This window comes from Thunnus thynnus, chromosome 11 (genome assembly GCF_963924715.1).
Source record: "Thunnus thynnus chromosome 11, fThuThy2.1, whole genome shotgun sequence".
Lineage (NCBI taxonomy): Eukaryota > Metazoa > Chordata > Actinopteri > Scombriformes > Scombridae > Thunnus > Thunnus thynnus.
The window spans coordinates 19,439,945-19,455,507 of NC_089527.1; the positions used below are offsets into that span (position 1 = coordinate 19,439,945).

General features: G+C 39.7%; 1 protein-coding gene across 2 annotated transcripts in view; it reads left to right on the forward strand.

Moving 5' to 3' along the window:
- The first annotated feature begins 729 nt into the window (after positions 1–729).
- The window catches only part of osbpl6 (oxysterol binding protein-like 6), a 39,181-nt gene continuing 24,347 nt past the window's right edge, over positions 730–15,563 (forward strand). For both annotated transcript variants that reach the window (XM_067603605.1, XM_067603606.1), the window contains exons 1-2: positions 730–1,037; positions 10,723–10,968. In XM_067603605.1, the coding sequence (XP_067459706.1) occupies positions 10,822–10,968 (147 nt within the window). In that variant the 5' untranslated portion in view covers positions 730–1,037; positions 10,723–10,821. The remainder of the gene's footprint in view (positions 1,038–10,722; positions 10,969–15,563) is intronic.

The following is a 15,563-nucleotide window of genomic DNA, read 5'->3' on the forward strand; positions in this document are numbered from 1 at the left end:
TGGCCCTTTTCACTTTCAGAGTGCCATATTTTTATATGCTGTATACTGGAAAATTATTATTATAGCATTTTGTCAAATCTGGTCAAGGTGGAGCTCATACTAACAGATTTATAGATCTGAGTTGTTTAATCTATAACTATGCATATACTTTATAAACTAATACTTTTTTAAAGGGAAGTCTAAACTTCAAACTGACTGTATAGCCATATATAGTCAGAATTGTGGTGGAGTAGAAAGTATGAAGTGACATAAACTGGAAATACTGCTAAAGCTGACAGGATGATGCCCATTAGCTATATGGATGTGAGAGCCGTTGCCAGGCAACCAACAATGTAGGAACTGCTATAGTAAGTGAAACAAAAGAGTAAAATAGGCTAAGAGAGGCTAATGGGTGATTATTTATAGTGCTTTTAGACAGTACAGGAAGCATTCACATTGCATTGATCAATTTTCACTATTTTATCTAGCTAAACTAGTAGCATGTACCTCCAGTGGACCCATTATTGACGCTAGAGCTCCGTCCATTACTCCATTACTGAGTCCATCAGTGGAGCTATGATACTGCATAATATTTTCAGCTAGACCTAATCTTCTCGAGGTTAAAATATCCGGATGAACGTCTACTCCGAGTCCGAGGTATGTGTGGACTCCATGGCCGTGTTTTGTGAACCTCCGGTGCCCGCCAGTGTTTGGATCCATCCCGGCGATTTGTTCCCGCTCAGAGCCGATCTTGCTGCAGGGAGGAGCGAGCGGAGTGCAGTTGAGCTGAGCGGAGCATCACAACCAGCCGCATTCAAGGAAACAGCCAAACACAGCACTTTTTTTTCTTTTCTTTGTGACTTTCCCCACAATGCTGTTTTCGTACAACAACACCTATCTTTAATAAGAAGAAACAGACATATTCGACGTGGACGCCCTTATGGAAGCCGCTTGTCTTTGAAAAGCTGGGAGTCTCTGCCCAGGCAAAAAGAGGAGACCCGCTCAATTGTTTCCTGCGCCAAGAACTGTAAAGACATGGTCATTACACCGCATCTGTGGTAAGGCAATAAGCTTTTTCTCTCTATCCTCCAAAGGCAACCTGAATGCCAGTCTTGCTTATATGGAGGAAGCTACCGTGTCATAACAATGCTGTGTTGAATCAGCCGCTGCTCAGAGCATCCTTTTGTATTAGCATCCTGAGTGAATCACCGAGGACCAGTCAGACATGACCACCTAGCCGCCGCTGACTTAGCTAGCTGCTGCTAGTCTGACCCAGGGAAGAGGTGACCCTCCGACCATGTATCCAAACATGAATATCCCCCCAACACCCGCAGGGACATTATTATGGACTCGGGCAACAAAAACATGGATGCAGTTAAGAGGAGTAATAACCCAACCAGGGCGGTCAGCTCTGTTAACTGACACTGGTGATGAAGACGTAATGCGTCACTGACATTTTCACCTTTTTTTTTTCTTTAACTGAGCTTCATGGTTTCTCATAACGTCCCATTAGATGCCTTTCTCACCTTTATATCAGTGTTACTGATGCACATAATCTCCACTCATCATCCTTTATATTCCACTGATCCTGTGGTCACTGTTGAGATGGCAACTAATTGAAAGTTTGCCAACTTCTGTCATTTACAGGATTTGCTCCACTATATCACTGTTTTTTTCCCCTCTCAACTGAAGGTCAGCCAGTGACTTTGCAGTTGTTTTAAAAACAGCCTCAAATCACATAAATTAAAGAAGAGCAGAGGGGACTGGAAAGCTCAATGCGTTTGTAGTTTGTCACTGGCATGCTTTCTTGAATAGATATTGCTTTGATCAGCAGTGATGATTGATTTTCCAATATATTTCTTAGCCCCAGCCTGAATAACCCTCCCGCTGAAGGTGTCCCTGTCCCATTTAGATGAAATCTTTGCACAGCTTATCCTATGATAGAGGGAGGAGAGGGGATCATAATATTAGATTTAGATTGTCTTTTTTCGCCACAATCGAATAATTACTGCTTCTAACTCCTTTAGCTATCACAAAATTAAAGCAGGAGCCAGACTGATATGTGGTTTTTAGGCCTATGACTCATCTGTAGCAGTCCCTGTCCTTTGCTTTGATGATTGGTTGCTAATAATCACAAGCATGTCACGTGCCCATGCTCATTTGTGTCCATGTGATCATTTTTTTCATTCATTTCCTATGTCTTAAGGAAGTAAAGTGCTTCGTGTCATTCAGACTTCACCGGTGCCATCATGATACCATTTCCCAAATGAAACTAAACATTTAAAATGCATCAGTGTTCTTGTAACACAAAAAAACTGTAGGACTTTGTGAGATACAGCATGTAAGAATAGTATAAAGTTACAAAATGTGCCCTAAGAAAAGCCATCGAGACTGAGGATTCAGTGCCACTTTTCAGTCCTTGACAGTTTCCAATACTTCACTTCCCAATATGGGCCCAGGTCAGTCAGTCCCAGAAAGTATTGCAGCGTGATCCCCAGCTCTACCTAGATGATGTAATGTGTGTAGTGCAGGATAAACTGGCTCTGTCCAGTTACTGTTGTTAAAAGAAAAAGAAGAAGAAAAAAAAAGACAGGCCTTACTTTTAAGAGATGTGCTGTTCACTGCCTCCAGATGTCACGTAAGATCAACATCCATTTAGGCTGTTATTGTACACCTGGGTCAATAGTCGAAACACTGCTCTGCTGATCGATATGCATTATTAGCCTGTTGTAAATTCAGACAATAGTTCTCCTCAAAGACCCTGTAATGTAATCTTGGGACATGAAGTCTGCTTTTGTTGGCCCACTTTAATTATGCAACAGCGAAGTGAGATCAGCAAACTTGTAGAGTGCTGGTTGATAGTGTGATATCGTGGGTGTTTTTAGATGTGGTGACACAAACATGAAGGTGTTTCCGCCGCTGGTAAGTTACCGTCACACTTTATTGTTAGTAACATGTGTCTTTGTGTTTAATGTGTACTAACAGCAGTAGACATCCAAATATACAGTAGAAAGTGATCTGTTTTTTGGTTTTTGTTTCTTTTCTCAAGTTTATTTTCTTGATCTCTGTCAGATCTCACAGAACGTGGCATATCTAGATATTACTGCAGTCTTCTGAACCACTCTCTCCTTTGCTCTTCTCGGCTTGACCCACGACACCACAGATGATAGTCACTGCTTTACTGTATTTGTGATACTCAAATGATCCCTGAAGGAAAAATTTGACATTTTCACGCGTCACCCTCCACTAAGGTTGCAGCACATTTTCAGCCAGGGAAAAAACCCTGGAGCCTGCAGGAATTTAGCATCTTATTCAAAGACGTTTCAGCAAAGCAGATTGTTGTTATTGTAGGTTTTATTCGGTTTTAGTCTTTTAATGTAAGAGGAAATGAAAGTATTCAACAATGGGATTCTTATGATCACAGCTACTGTTTTTGTTGGACTATGAAAAATACACAGCAAACCCAATTTGAAAGAAGTAGATTTCTCAAAAATGGACATTACATAACATTGGATCATTGGCTTTGGTGCATAAATGACACAACTATTATGAACTATTGAACCATTAACCTTGAGCCCACTCTTTATTACAATGTATTAACGTACAATGAGTGAAATAAGATTCCTGATAAAATACCAACATTATATAGCATCCAATACTACAAAGAATTTACCATCACCTGTTTGTCATAGTGTCATAGTAATCTATGAATTGGGCATACATTGTAAAAATGCTGCTACTGTGGACAACAGTATTGTCTAAATGAAGACTTTGTCCCATGTTTATACCAAATTATTAGAGTTGTTTACCCAGAGTCCAATTTAATGAACCCTGTAGTTTTGCACGTGGCTTTAAATTATGCAAGAAATTAATTGCATAGTATGTAATCAGTTGATGGCACTGGTTAGAGGTTGAATCATTTTCTCTCCAAAACATCTCTGACAGTTTTCATTATTACTTTTGATTCAGGAAAATCACCTCCCTTAAATTCTGTTGTTTGTCTGGAGCATGAAACGTGACAAACGAACATGTTTTATGTGTGTGATTGAGCTGATTGTGCATCAGGAAAAGGAAGTGAAAGGTTTTTCTTTTGCTTATCTGGACTTTTAGAGCCACACAACAGTGAACTTTAAACAGCTTTGAGAAAATTATGCAGAGTATTGACTAATTTCCACAAGGAATTCACTGTAGCGTGTAGGGCTGCAACTAGGCTAACGATTATTTTAATTATTGATTAATCTGCTCATTCTTTTCTCGATTGATCTAATTATCATTTTGCCTATAAAATGTCAGAAAAATTTTTAAAACACCCATTATAATTTACAACATTTGACTTCTTCAAATGTCTTGTTTTACTCAATCAACAGCTCAAAACCCAAAGATATTGAGTTTACTAACAAGTATGACGAAGAAAAGCATCAAATCATCACTTTTGAGAAGCTGGAACCAGCAAATGTTTTCAAATTCTATTATCAAATTAGTTGCTGATTATTTTCATTACAGATTAATCAGCAGATTATTTTTTTTGATTAATCAATTAATCTTCTTTAAAATGTTAAAATAGTGAAAAAATGCCATTTACAATTTCTCGAAGCTTATATTCCAGTCCAAAACCTAATTATATTCAATTGTCATATCATGTCAATATGTATCATGTGATCAGGTGAATCCAAGATGGCAGCATGTCAGTCCACGTCAGCGTTAAGTGTTTATCTGTTTTTGCAACAAGTCTTGTAACATTCAAATTGAATTAAAGCAAAGTATTTACATAGTACATTTGCAAACTTTATTTTATGAAAATTATAAGGATATCTCTTTTTCTGGACCATCTAATTTGGGTATAATCTGATCCAGTCCTCTGAATCTACCTCTCCAATGCTCCTGGGTCTCGAAAACTGCGCCTCTCAGTCTCCACCTGCCCTCGCCATCGCATCTCCTCCTCCCCCTTCCCCATCTCCACTCCTCTGCCTGCGGCCTGCTGTGCACTCGAACACACACACACATATTCTCTGGACAGAGACAATAGCGTTTCTCCGTGCGTTGTCTATGTGAGACTTACGAGCAAGTGATCGTTCCTGGGTGAGTACATCTAACAATGTGTTTTGCCCGCTGGACGTTGCTCTTGGATGCACTTGCTCTATGACTGTTGTACAATCCATGCAAACCCTGAAGCGGTTGGCACAGGACATGAACTCATCATGGAACTTACCCAAATACTTACCCCGCCTTCAAAGCCTTCTGGCTTTACATAACTACTTAGCGTTCAATGAGAGATCTCGTTCGGATTTAACGTACGAAGTGTTGAAGAAATTGTCATGTAATATTGCTAAACAGATGATTGTTTTACTATTACTTATATCTGGTAACGTGCAGCCTAACCCTGGCCCTCAGTCGCAGTGTATTCAGATGCCATCTGATTTTAAATCTCTGTCTGGTCTAAATATTGTTCATCTGAATGTGTTTAGGATATGATTAGAAAATGTGTTAATATGTGGACATTAATTTAATAACTGAAACTTGGCTGACAGAATCAGTTCTTGATAAAGATATTGACATAGATGGATACAATGTTTATCTTGGTGACAGACCAAAGAAAGGTGTTGGTGTTGCTATTTATGTGAAATCAAAATTTCATTTCAGGGTAGTTCTGTTTACATCAATCTGCAAGCAATTGGTATTTCTGGCACTGAATGTGGAAGTTGATAAGGGCCTCTGTATAACTATTGTTGGGTGTTATAGGCCTTAAATGATGTGTTGCAGTCTTTGATTCACCTTTTATCCAGACTAAATCATAGAAAAATTGTTTCAGCCTGTGATCTTAACTGGGATTGGCTTCAGCTATTATCTGACGATTTTAAATCTTTTTGTGTTAATTATGATTAACCCAGCTGATTAATTCACCCACTTGTCCAAATCTTAAATGCCCTGAGAAGTCCATCTTAATTGAGTTGATTCTGACTAATGCTCCTCATATATTTTCAGCTGTTAGTGTTTTTTGCAGTGACCAAAGTGACCATTGTGTTGTTGGCTCTGTATTAGGTCCACTTTTATTCACTGGTTATATAAATAATCAGGGTCAAAACGTGTCAGATACTAATTGTCATTTTTATGCTGATGACACTGTTATATACTGCTCAGCATCAACTCTTGTTATAGGCCATTAAATACTTGCAAAATGCTTTTAATGTCGTCCAAAATACCCGTCTCCAGCTGAAAGTCCTTCTTAATGCAGATAAATTTATGTTGTTTACCAACTCTAGGAATAGGCCACCATCTCTGTGGTAGCCACTCTTGAGGGAAGTGGTTATATATAGAGGTTAACTTATAAATACCTAGATATTTTGGTTGATAACTGCCTCACATTTATGCCACATGTGCAGTACCTATTGAAAAAGCTGAGGCTAAGACTAGATAGAACTATGGTGATCTTTTATATATGCATACCTCTGCTCAGTGTCTTCATATGGTTGACACAGCTTACCATGCTTCTTCGAGGTTCATTACCAATTGTAAAGCTCTGACTCACCACTGTGACTTATACTCTCAGGTAGATCGGCCTGCTCTGGCCACCTGTAGGCTTTTACGTTGGTACACCTTTATATATAGGGCAATTTTTGGTCTGCTCCCACACCACCCATGTGTTTTTATCATGCAGAAATGTTCTGGACAGTACTCTTTGCATTCTTAGGACTTTTTTATGCTCTCTGTCCCAAAGTGGGATATTGGAAAAAGGGCATTTGTGTATTCTACACCCTTGGCATGAAATGACTTGAGACTCAACAAATTAAACTTGTTTAACACTTTTAAATCCAAAATGAAATAATTATGTTGTGTTTTCTGTCTGTAACTATGTGTTTTTATTTATGCTGCTGCCTGTCTTGGCCAGGTTTTCCTTGAAAAATAGATTCTTAATATTGATGCAACTCTCCTGGTTAAATAAAGATTAAATAAAAATAATGTATGACAAATGAAAGCAGCAAATCCTCATATTTGAGAAGCTGTAACTAGAGAATATTTGGCATTTTTTCTTGAAAAAGATCATCAAAATACTTATTTTATATATGAAATGTTTACAGTACATTATTTCTTTGTAACAGGATGGTATCACAGAGCTTAATACACTGGTAGAGTACTTGTAGTATGCTCTATTCACACTACAACACACACATCACCATCATTAAGCAGCCACACACTTGTGGAGACAGTAGTGGTTGATTGGTTTGTGCCTGTTGTTCATGGTATTGTCCTTGAGGTCTTGACCGGGCGTTTAGGGAGTGTCTATGCAGCATTCACATGGCAGGGCTTGCCTTGTCCTCCTGCTTAGAGGACAGTAATCATGGTGACTGGATTTAGAAGATTAAGCTCATGACTAATCATACCCCAACAAGGTAACTGGCTTCGTATGGAGCAACACTGCTGTCCATCTAAACAGGAGTCAAACAGACAGCTCCATACAGCTTCTGTGTAAATTGAACAACCTTTATATCCTTGTGGACTGAAAGTTTACTATGGCTGGTCAAAACGTCTCTTGCTTACATCAGCTAGCATTTACGCAAAGACATATGGGCAAGCAACGTAGTCAGTAAACAGTGAAAGTGCTTTGGTTTTTTGTCTGGTCATTGGTGGAATTATATGTTCTACAATCATTTTTAAAACAGTGAAGTGATAGTGAAAAAGTGAAGTGAGTTTTCATTTTCATTTTTATTCATGTCACTTTTACTTACAGCAAATCTACACCTGTTTTGGCATCTTTCCAGTGCTATTCATTCGGGGTGTAACAGTACGCAAAGTTCACGGTTCTGTGTGTATCTTGGTTTTGGGATCACAGGCCTGTTTTCGGTACAGCAGGGGGAAAAAAAAGAAAAGTAGAAAATAACAGTTTGGTCTCTTATTTAGTTTTGCTGCAGTGGAAAAGGAAAACAACACCTTGCAAGAAACTTTCTGTTTCTGAGTCAGGACACCTGCTAACAGCTGTTTTAGGCTGATTTAAGGTCTAACTGTTGGAAGGAATTGAAACTAGCTCCACCTCCAACAGCTACAACAGTAACATGCTGCTTACACACTGATGCTTCAGTATTAATAATCTAATGATGACATATGTAATAATATATCAGTCAGAGGGACCAAACTGCTACTTTTACTTGAATACTCCTCACTTCTGTTTCCTTATTAGGTCAAGGAGGGTGGTTCTATTAAATAGGCTAAGTGGAATACACTATATGTGAATGGACTTAGCACTTTGTCTTACAGTGGCTTAGATCCTGGTTGGCTTAAGACAAGGCAGGGATGATGACGTTGTTATAGGATCTGAATTATAGATTATAGTGTGTGTGTATTTTGCACAGTTGCATGTAAGAGTGCATAATGCTGAAGTGTGCAGAGCTGCTCAGTGGACTCAGGGAGTTTCCCTGACACACAGGAGAGCCTAACATACACATCCTGTAGTTAAAACCACAGGGTGCTCCAGAGTTTTGTACAATATGAACATAAACTCTGTGGTGCAACATATTACTGCCTGCACTGGTGTGTTGATAATCTTGCCATTTTCTATATCTTCTCCTCATAGATTTTGTCACAGTAAAGTTGAACTAGGGCTGTGACGATATGGATTTTTTCTCACCATGATAAAAAAGCAAAGTATCCCCACAGTTTGGCGGTTTACTGCCAAAGCCCCGCCCCTCCCGAAAGGAAAGTCTTTTTTTATTGGACTTTACAGTCCAAAATTAATTTTAATAGATAAAAGGGGCTCACTTGCTGCGCTTCTGCTTCCTTCAGCACCCCTGGGCAATCATGCTGGTGGAGCGATGTCGAGGTCTTGCGGCGTGGTGCCTGGAGCAAGCCGAGGCAACGCAGATTCTCCAGAGTATCTGGTTGTGTGTGGCATTTAAAAAAAATTGTGGTGATGATAGTAATGGAGATGAAAGATGGAGCGTGAAAATTACTCATCTGGCGCATAAGCTGAAAAAGTTTTCTAGCTTCCAGGTTTGCTGCCGCATCATGCAGCCCACTGAATATGTGCAGAAGCGTTTTTCACGCTGGCCCCACCTGTGAGTTCCTGCTCAACACATAGGCTTTACATTGGAATTATGTCATGAACTTTAAAATCACTTTTCTAGGCTCTGGGAAAATAGAAAACCTTCATAATTGACCTTGTTTGCAGTTGGAGGTGTCCTGTCAACAGTTAAACAGGTATCTCTTTTTATAATGGTGGTCTATGAGGAAAATGCTTAGCAGATTTTCTCCTCTGCACTACCACGAATGGCCACTGGGAAAATTGGCTGCAAGACTCAGTGGAGGTGCTGTATACAGTTTTCTTAATACATCCATGGGTATGATAATTAATATTGTCTGTGAATTTGGTTACCATAATTAGGGTTGCACCAAATGATTAATCTGGTGATTAAAACATACACAATGTCAGAAAGGTGATGTCATCAAATCACATCAAAACCCATTTTTTCAGACTAACAGTCCACATCCCACATGTATTCAGATATTAAGCATACTTTCAGCTGCTCTATAAATCTGGTATTTTCTTGGTTTTAAAGGCTCCATCACTATGTGATACAATCTCCTGATTTTATTTGTCTTATTAGTTTTAGCTTAATGATAACAATGCCTCGTCGTTTTTGTTTACTGTATCCACATTACTAATATCTGTATCTGTATAAAACTGCATCTTCTGAATATAACCCCAAAAAAGTCACACTATCAACATAGAGGTATTTGATCAAAAATATTGAAAAATTGTACTCTGTCAGTATCACCCAGCCCTTCAGGAAGTCCGGTGACTAAAATCAACATGGTTCGCTTATCTGCTTATCTGTTTGTTTTCTGCAATCGCTGTATGTGTTACCAGTGCTGAGACCTCCCGAGAGCTCAGACAATTACACAGCAACACTGTAGGCAGTATTATGGGTGTCAGCGTGAAGCAACACAGTGCCCCGACTAATGATGAAAACAAGCACTCCCTGTTGCTATCTGAACATAAGGTTAATCAGACATTTTAAATCTAGTAGCTAGTGTGAGCTGGTATAACCAAGACACAGTTCAAGTAGAGCTATAGATACTTTCTTGTATTGATGTGGAATCCTAACCTAATTACTATCATTATTATAAAGGTAATTAGATGTTTAAAGATTTATGTTATAAACACAGTCCTGTGGGATGATGTCACTCTTCTACAGTGGAGGCACTGACTCTTAAATTAACATGCCGATCATGTCAATTTAAGACAACATTACCTGATTGTAAACAAGGTTCAATGCCTTGATGTACAGAGATATACTGTGTGCTATTCCACTGAAGTGTGTGACAAACAGTTGGAGCAACTGCAAGCTCAAGTCAATATAGGTTAAATTTGGATTGGAGATCATTTGGTGAAGTGCATTCCAGCGTGTTGAATAATCCTGAGTGGCACCGATCTCATAGCAAACATAATGAAAGGCTTATTCAGTAATGCACATGTAATGAGAAGAATCTTAAAAACTCATGCTTCAAAGAATAGCTCCTGGCGTCTCGATTGAGCAGATGTGAGTGGGATTAACATATTGAAATTTATGGAGAATCATTCTGAGAGCCTAGGAGAGGCCCGGACGCTTGTTTCTACAAGGAATAAACTACACTAAGTGTCGTTAGATCAATGCTAGTGTGGCTTTCTGCCTGGTATCGATACACAACAGCACTGATAGAATGAGGAAGGCAACGTAGATGTGATCATGTAACTTCCTGATTGTGTTTCAGATGAACAGCGAGCAGTGAGCGTGAGGAAGTGTCAGAGGATGCTCCTGATCTGCGGGGCCCAGTGCTGAGGGAGGTCCACGGAGCCAACCGGTGCCCACCATGTCTCACCACCAACACTACCAGCGAGGCCCCCATGGCCGCACCATGAGCTCCGAGGAGAGGAGCTCCACACCAGTCAACAAGACCTCCACACCGGTTCACAAGAGCGCCTCCTCCTCTTCCTCCTCCCAGCGCGACAGCCGGCAGGTAATTTTCAGAGCACAGGAGGCATCCATCAGGGATCAGTATTAAGAGGTAGCAGCAGTCTGAATAAATGTAACTCTGGAGAAAAAGGTAATATAAGGGTGGAGTGAATGTCATTTCAATTTGCTGCAGTCTTCTGTCAGAGACAGTTTCTGCAACAGAAAAACAGATAAAAGGGAACTGCATCTGCCAGGAAAATAGTAAATAAAGACATATTCATTCAGCATTTTTATAGAGTGTGTAACGAAGACAGTGAAAACTATTATTATGTGATGAACTACTCAGTGTTCAGAAAATTAGCTGCCGACATCCAGCCTCACCATCTATAGTACAAGTGGAGTAACCCCTCTGCAAACTGTGTGCATGTGTCATGTGTACAGTTTCAGTGTATTCCTTGTAGGGTTGTCTTCTTCCATTTAAAGCCCCTGAAAACATGGTTTCCAATTTTCTCTGTAACATTAAATATCGGTGACTAGATAAGCAACAATTAAGTTCAAGTTTAGAAAAAACATTCTGAGTTAGTATTTACAAGGAGTTAAACTCAGCTATCCGCTACATCCGGACCGTGTGGGTGGATCTGATTTGATTGACAGCGGCCTGGCAACATAAGCAACCAACCCCACAACTGTCATCCGATTATTATTCAAATGTTGCTATAAACTTTTTTCAACTGAGCCCCCACCCACTATCTCCTCTGAAAATGACTAATACTTTATTCTCTTTAAAAAAAAAATCTGATTGCTGACTAATCAACTAAGAGAGAGCAGCCTTAATTTCCTGGTTAGTAAATGAAAATCGTGCCGAGGCATGGTAAACAATGAGATACAGTCTGATTTCACAGCTCACAGGGCAAGTGCTTAAATTTAACCCCTGCAGAAAGCCAATGAAGCCCCCGGCTGTCCTTAGCTCACTGAGCTGCTGTGTCACTGTGGCCGTGCAGAAACAGGACACCGCAACTTGAATCTCTGACATCACAGCTTTTCCGTCGGCACTGGCTGATGAATATTTCATGAGGGACAGACAGAGGCTTGGTGCTCCAGTGAACATGTGGTACAGCTCTGGTATGCTGTGTGGGAACCCAGCTTGTGTCCGTGGGAGATGGCTCCCAGGGAGAAGAGGGAGTTGGTTTTGAGAAATGCGGCCTGTTTGAAACGCAGATCTGCTGCTTGATGAGACAGACGGTTAACCCCTCACACGCTTCTGTTCATTGTTCCTTTCTTTAATGTCGCCCACTTGCTTTTGATAACAAGATTTTCACAGGTGAAAGGGTTCAGCATTTCATTTCTCCCTAATTTAAAAGCCAGCTTCATCTCCAACCAAGGTTATCTATTAACTCTCCTTTTCTTATTCATCTCTTTTAATGTGTTTAATGAAGTCAGGTACCAGGCGAAGGAGCAGCCACTAAGATAGCGACAAATTAAGTCTTTGTCCAGTAGATTTGCTTAATTTTGTACAGCTGCTCGATCAAGACCTCAAGATAGACAGTGGCATATTAAAAGAATCAGCAGAACATTGGGAATTTAATTGGAAATTAGTTCTTGATTGTTCCTAAACGATGCAGTGAAGTACCTGTGAGTGATCCAGACACTTGATGTATCAACAAGAGAGGCAGGTGTATCGTTCAAAAATACAGTTCGACTAACGTTTCCTCTACTGTTTTGTTAAACTGTCTCTGGTTTATGTCACAGCCATTATAAATATTTATAAGGAGAGAGCGCCCTGGTAGCTGAATACGCCACATAACCGTAACATCCCCGGCTCGACTCCGGCTTGGGACCTCTGTTGCATGTCATATCCCTCCCTCTCTCTCTCTCTCCTTTTGGCCTGTCTGCTTCTCCACCATCAACTCTCCATTGAAGGCAAAAAAACACTGACTGTTAACCTATTTAAACTTCAGTTATTATCCTTCCATTTTGGTAAAAGATGGAGGTGCCCAAGACGAACGTTGAGGTGAGGCTAATTGTCATACCACTCAAAAGGTTTATAAATAGTTTCTCAGCAATGAACAATTAGCGTTAATATCTGAGATGAATCTGTAGACTTGTAATTTATTGTGTTTGCTGGAGATGTCTAATGTTGCTAGTCATAAATTATTTAGATTAACATTATTTATTTAAACTCAATCAGCAACTTAATTTTTTAAAATATATTTTATATATTTTATGCCTTCATTAGACAGGGACAGTAGAGAGAGATGAGTGGAAACAAGGGGAGAGAGACACAGGGTATGACACGATGCAACAAAGAAATCAAACCGCGGACATCGCGGTAATGTGGCGGGGCACGTCCACCTGCAACTTAAGTTTATTGAGAATACATAAAATGTTAACTAAAGCTATCCATCAGCTAAACTAGCACTATTTAGCTCAAACAGAAACACGTATTTAAGTTCTCCTGACACAGGTAATGTTTAGGTTGCTGTGTACAGATTTGTGAACAGAAAACAAAGTAGCTTCTAATGAATAAGAAAAAAATCAAAAGTCAAAATCAAAACTGGAGACTTTCCTTCCAAGAAAAACAACAGCATCAGTTGTTTCAGCAAATGCCCCAAAAACTATATGTGTTTATGTTGAAGTGACAAAGCTTTCAAGCCTCCGTTTGACTCTTATTATGACAGCAGCAGCTAAGCTGGTGCTAGTTAGCTACAGCAGATACTGTTTATAAAGTTTTTGGGGTGGTGGGTAAATATGTAGCCCCGCCCCATGTGAACAACAGGATGCCCCACCCTGACTTCCAGCTTGCAGTGAGGGGTTTCTTGCTCAGGAAAGGGCAATGTCTGCAGACTAAATACTACTACTACTCTAAAAACATCGTCGACTGATTTGTAACGTCTCCAACATAGATACGTATCTCTGAACTTTATTGAGATTATGCAAAACTAAGTTACGCCTGCATTTTGTTTGCGTATTAACCGGTGTGATAGCGTTTTTCTGCATCACTGTCTGCTCAATATGTTCTGTGCAGGTTGATACTTTGTCAGTGGACTGCTGTAGAGAATACACTGTACATCATCCCCTGGGACATCCTGAGGAAGCACAGTAGACATTGAGAAAAGACCTTAGCTTGCTTGGCTGGGTCTCAGTTTTTGAGGAAAAATGAGAGCATTTTGTTCGAGGAAAGCCTTAGTGAGATCAAGCCCCCATTTCCAAATCAATACTTGTCACTTTCCTCTCTGCTGACGACTACTGTTAACTCTGGAGATCCTCATGAGAGCAATTAGAGGCACCACCTGAAGTAAGCACAGACTCACTCACACTCGTAGCCTGTGGATGAAGACGTTACACATTGATCCAGGATGTCGCTGCAGTCATCCATTTTTCTCTTGCTGCTGCATTCCCTGGTCAGATAAGATGTTTATGTGGCCCAGAGATAGTAGGATGAATACATAGAATCACTCGCTATGTTCATGGGAAATGAGTAAGGTTTTCTTCGATAGCAGCTGGCTACATAAATGACGCTGTAAGATCAGATAGTGGCTGTTTTAAAAATGATCATGCATTTTTTGAATTACAAAAAAAACAGACCAACTCAGAAAGGAGGAGAGGATCTTGACAGAGAACAAAAATAAACTGGGAAGTAAAATGTGTAAAAAAAAAAAACACACACAGAGGTGGTTCTAATCTTACTCAGGTTTGGCACAGCCTGTGCGAGAAGTGCCAGTCTTTCCATGATTATTTCTGGTCTCAGTTGAAGTTTTGCCATGATCTTCTCCACAAGACAAACCGTCATAACCCCTTTTTCTCTATTGCTGAATATGTGGAGGTTTTGGCTTATTGTTTGATATATCAGGAAGGATAAAAAATGACAGATTTCTACTAAAGTGACACTACTTACTAGTCCAAAACATAGACTGAACAGAAGCTTTGGAACAACCTGCTGAGGAAGTTTACATTTGCAGAATGAATCATTTCTTAAAATTCACTTTTGCTTTTTAAGATTTTTTTAATTACACATTTTTGTGTAGCAGTGTGAGTGTGTTTAAAGACTTATAAAACACATCAAAACACAAATCACAATCATTCATGGTTATTCACATAAAGCTGGTCTGTAAATGGTCTGCTCCTTTTTAAATGCTTTTTAAAATATTCTTTAAATATTGGACCTTGAGCTAAGATTTTGTCAAACCACTGTTACCGAGGTCAAGAAGTAACACATATTAAATTCTTGTCATATGCAACACTTTGGTTGGTTTGATTTTTACTGAATCAATCAGCCACCAGCTTCTGTTTTCCGTCACATGTGGACTGTAGGTCTGTAGTTAAATCTGTAGTGTTTGCACTGTGCTCATACTCAATCTCTCAGGGTGTTAGCTTCTTATCCGTGTGGCAGCGACATCATCCTACTCCGAGCTTTACTGCTGAGCCAGCAAAACACTGCAGTGAAATCCATCCTCACAACAAGCCCTCTGTGGTTTTTAGGCGCTGAAATAATATTGTTCAGTGGTGATTGTGGAAGACAATGTTACAGTTTTTCTAGGACTAAGGTTTCATAACACAGTATATTCTTACACAGTGAAAAGACAACAGGAGGCCACATACTGCATGTTGCATCTTTAAATATTTAGTATTTGGTATTTTGGAGAGAACACACAGTTACAT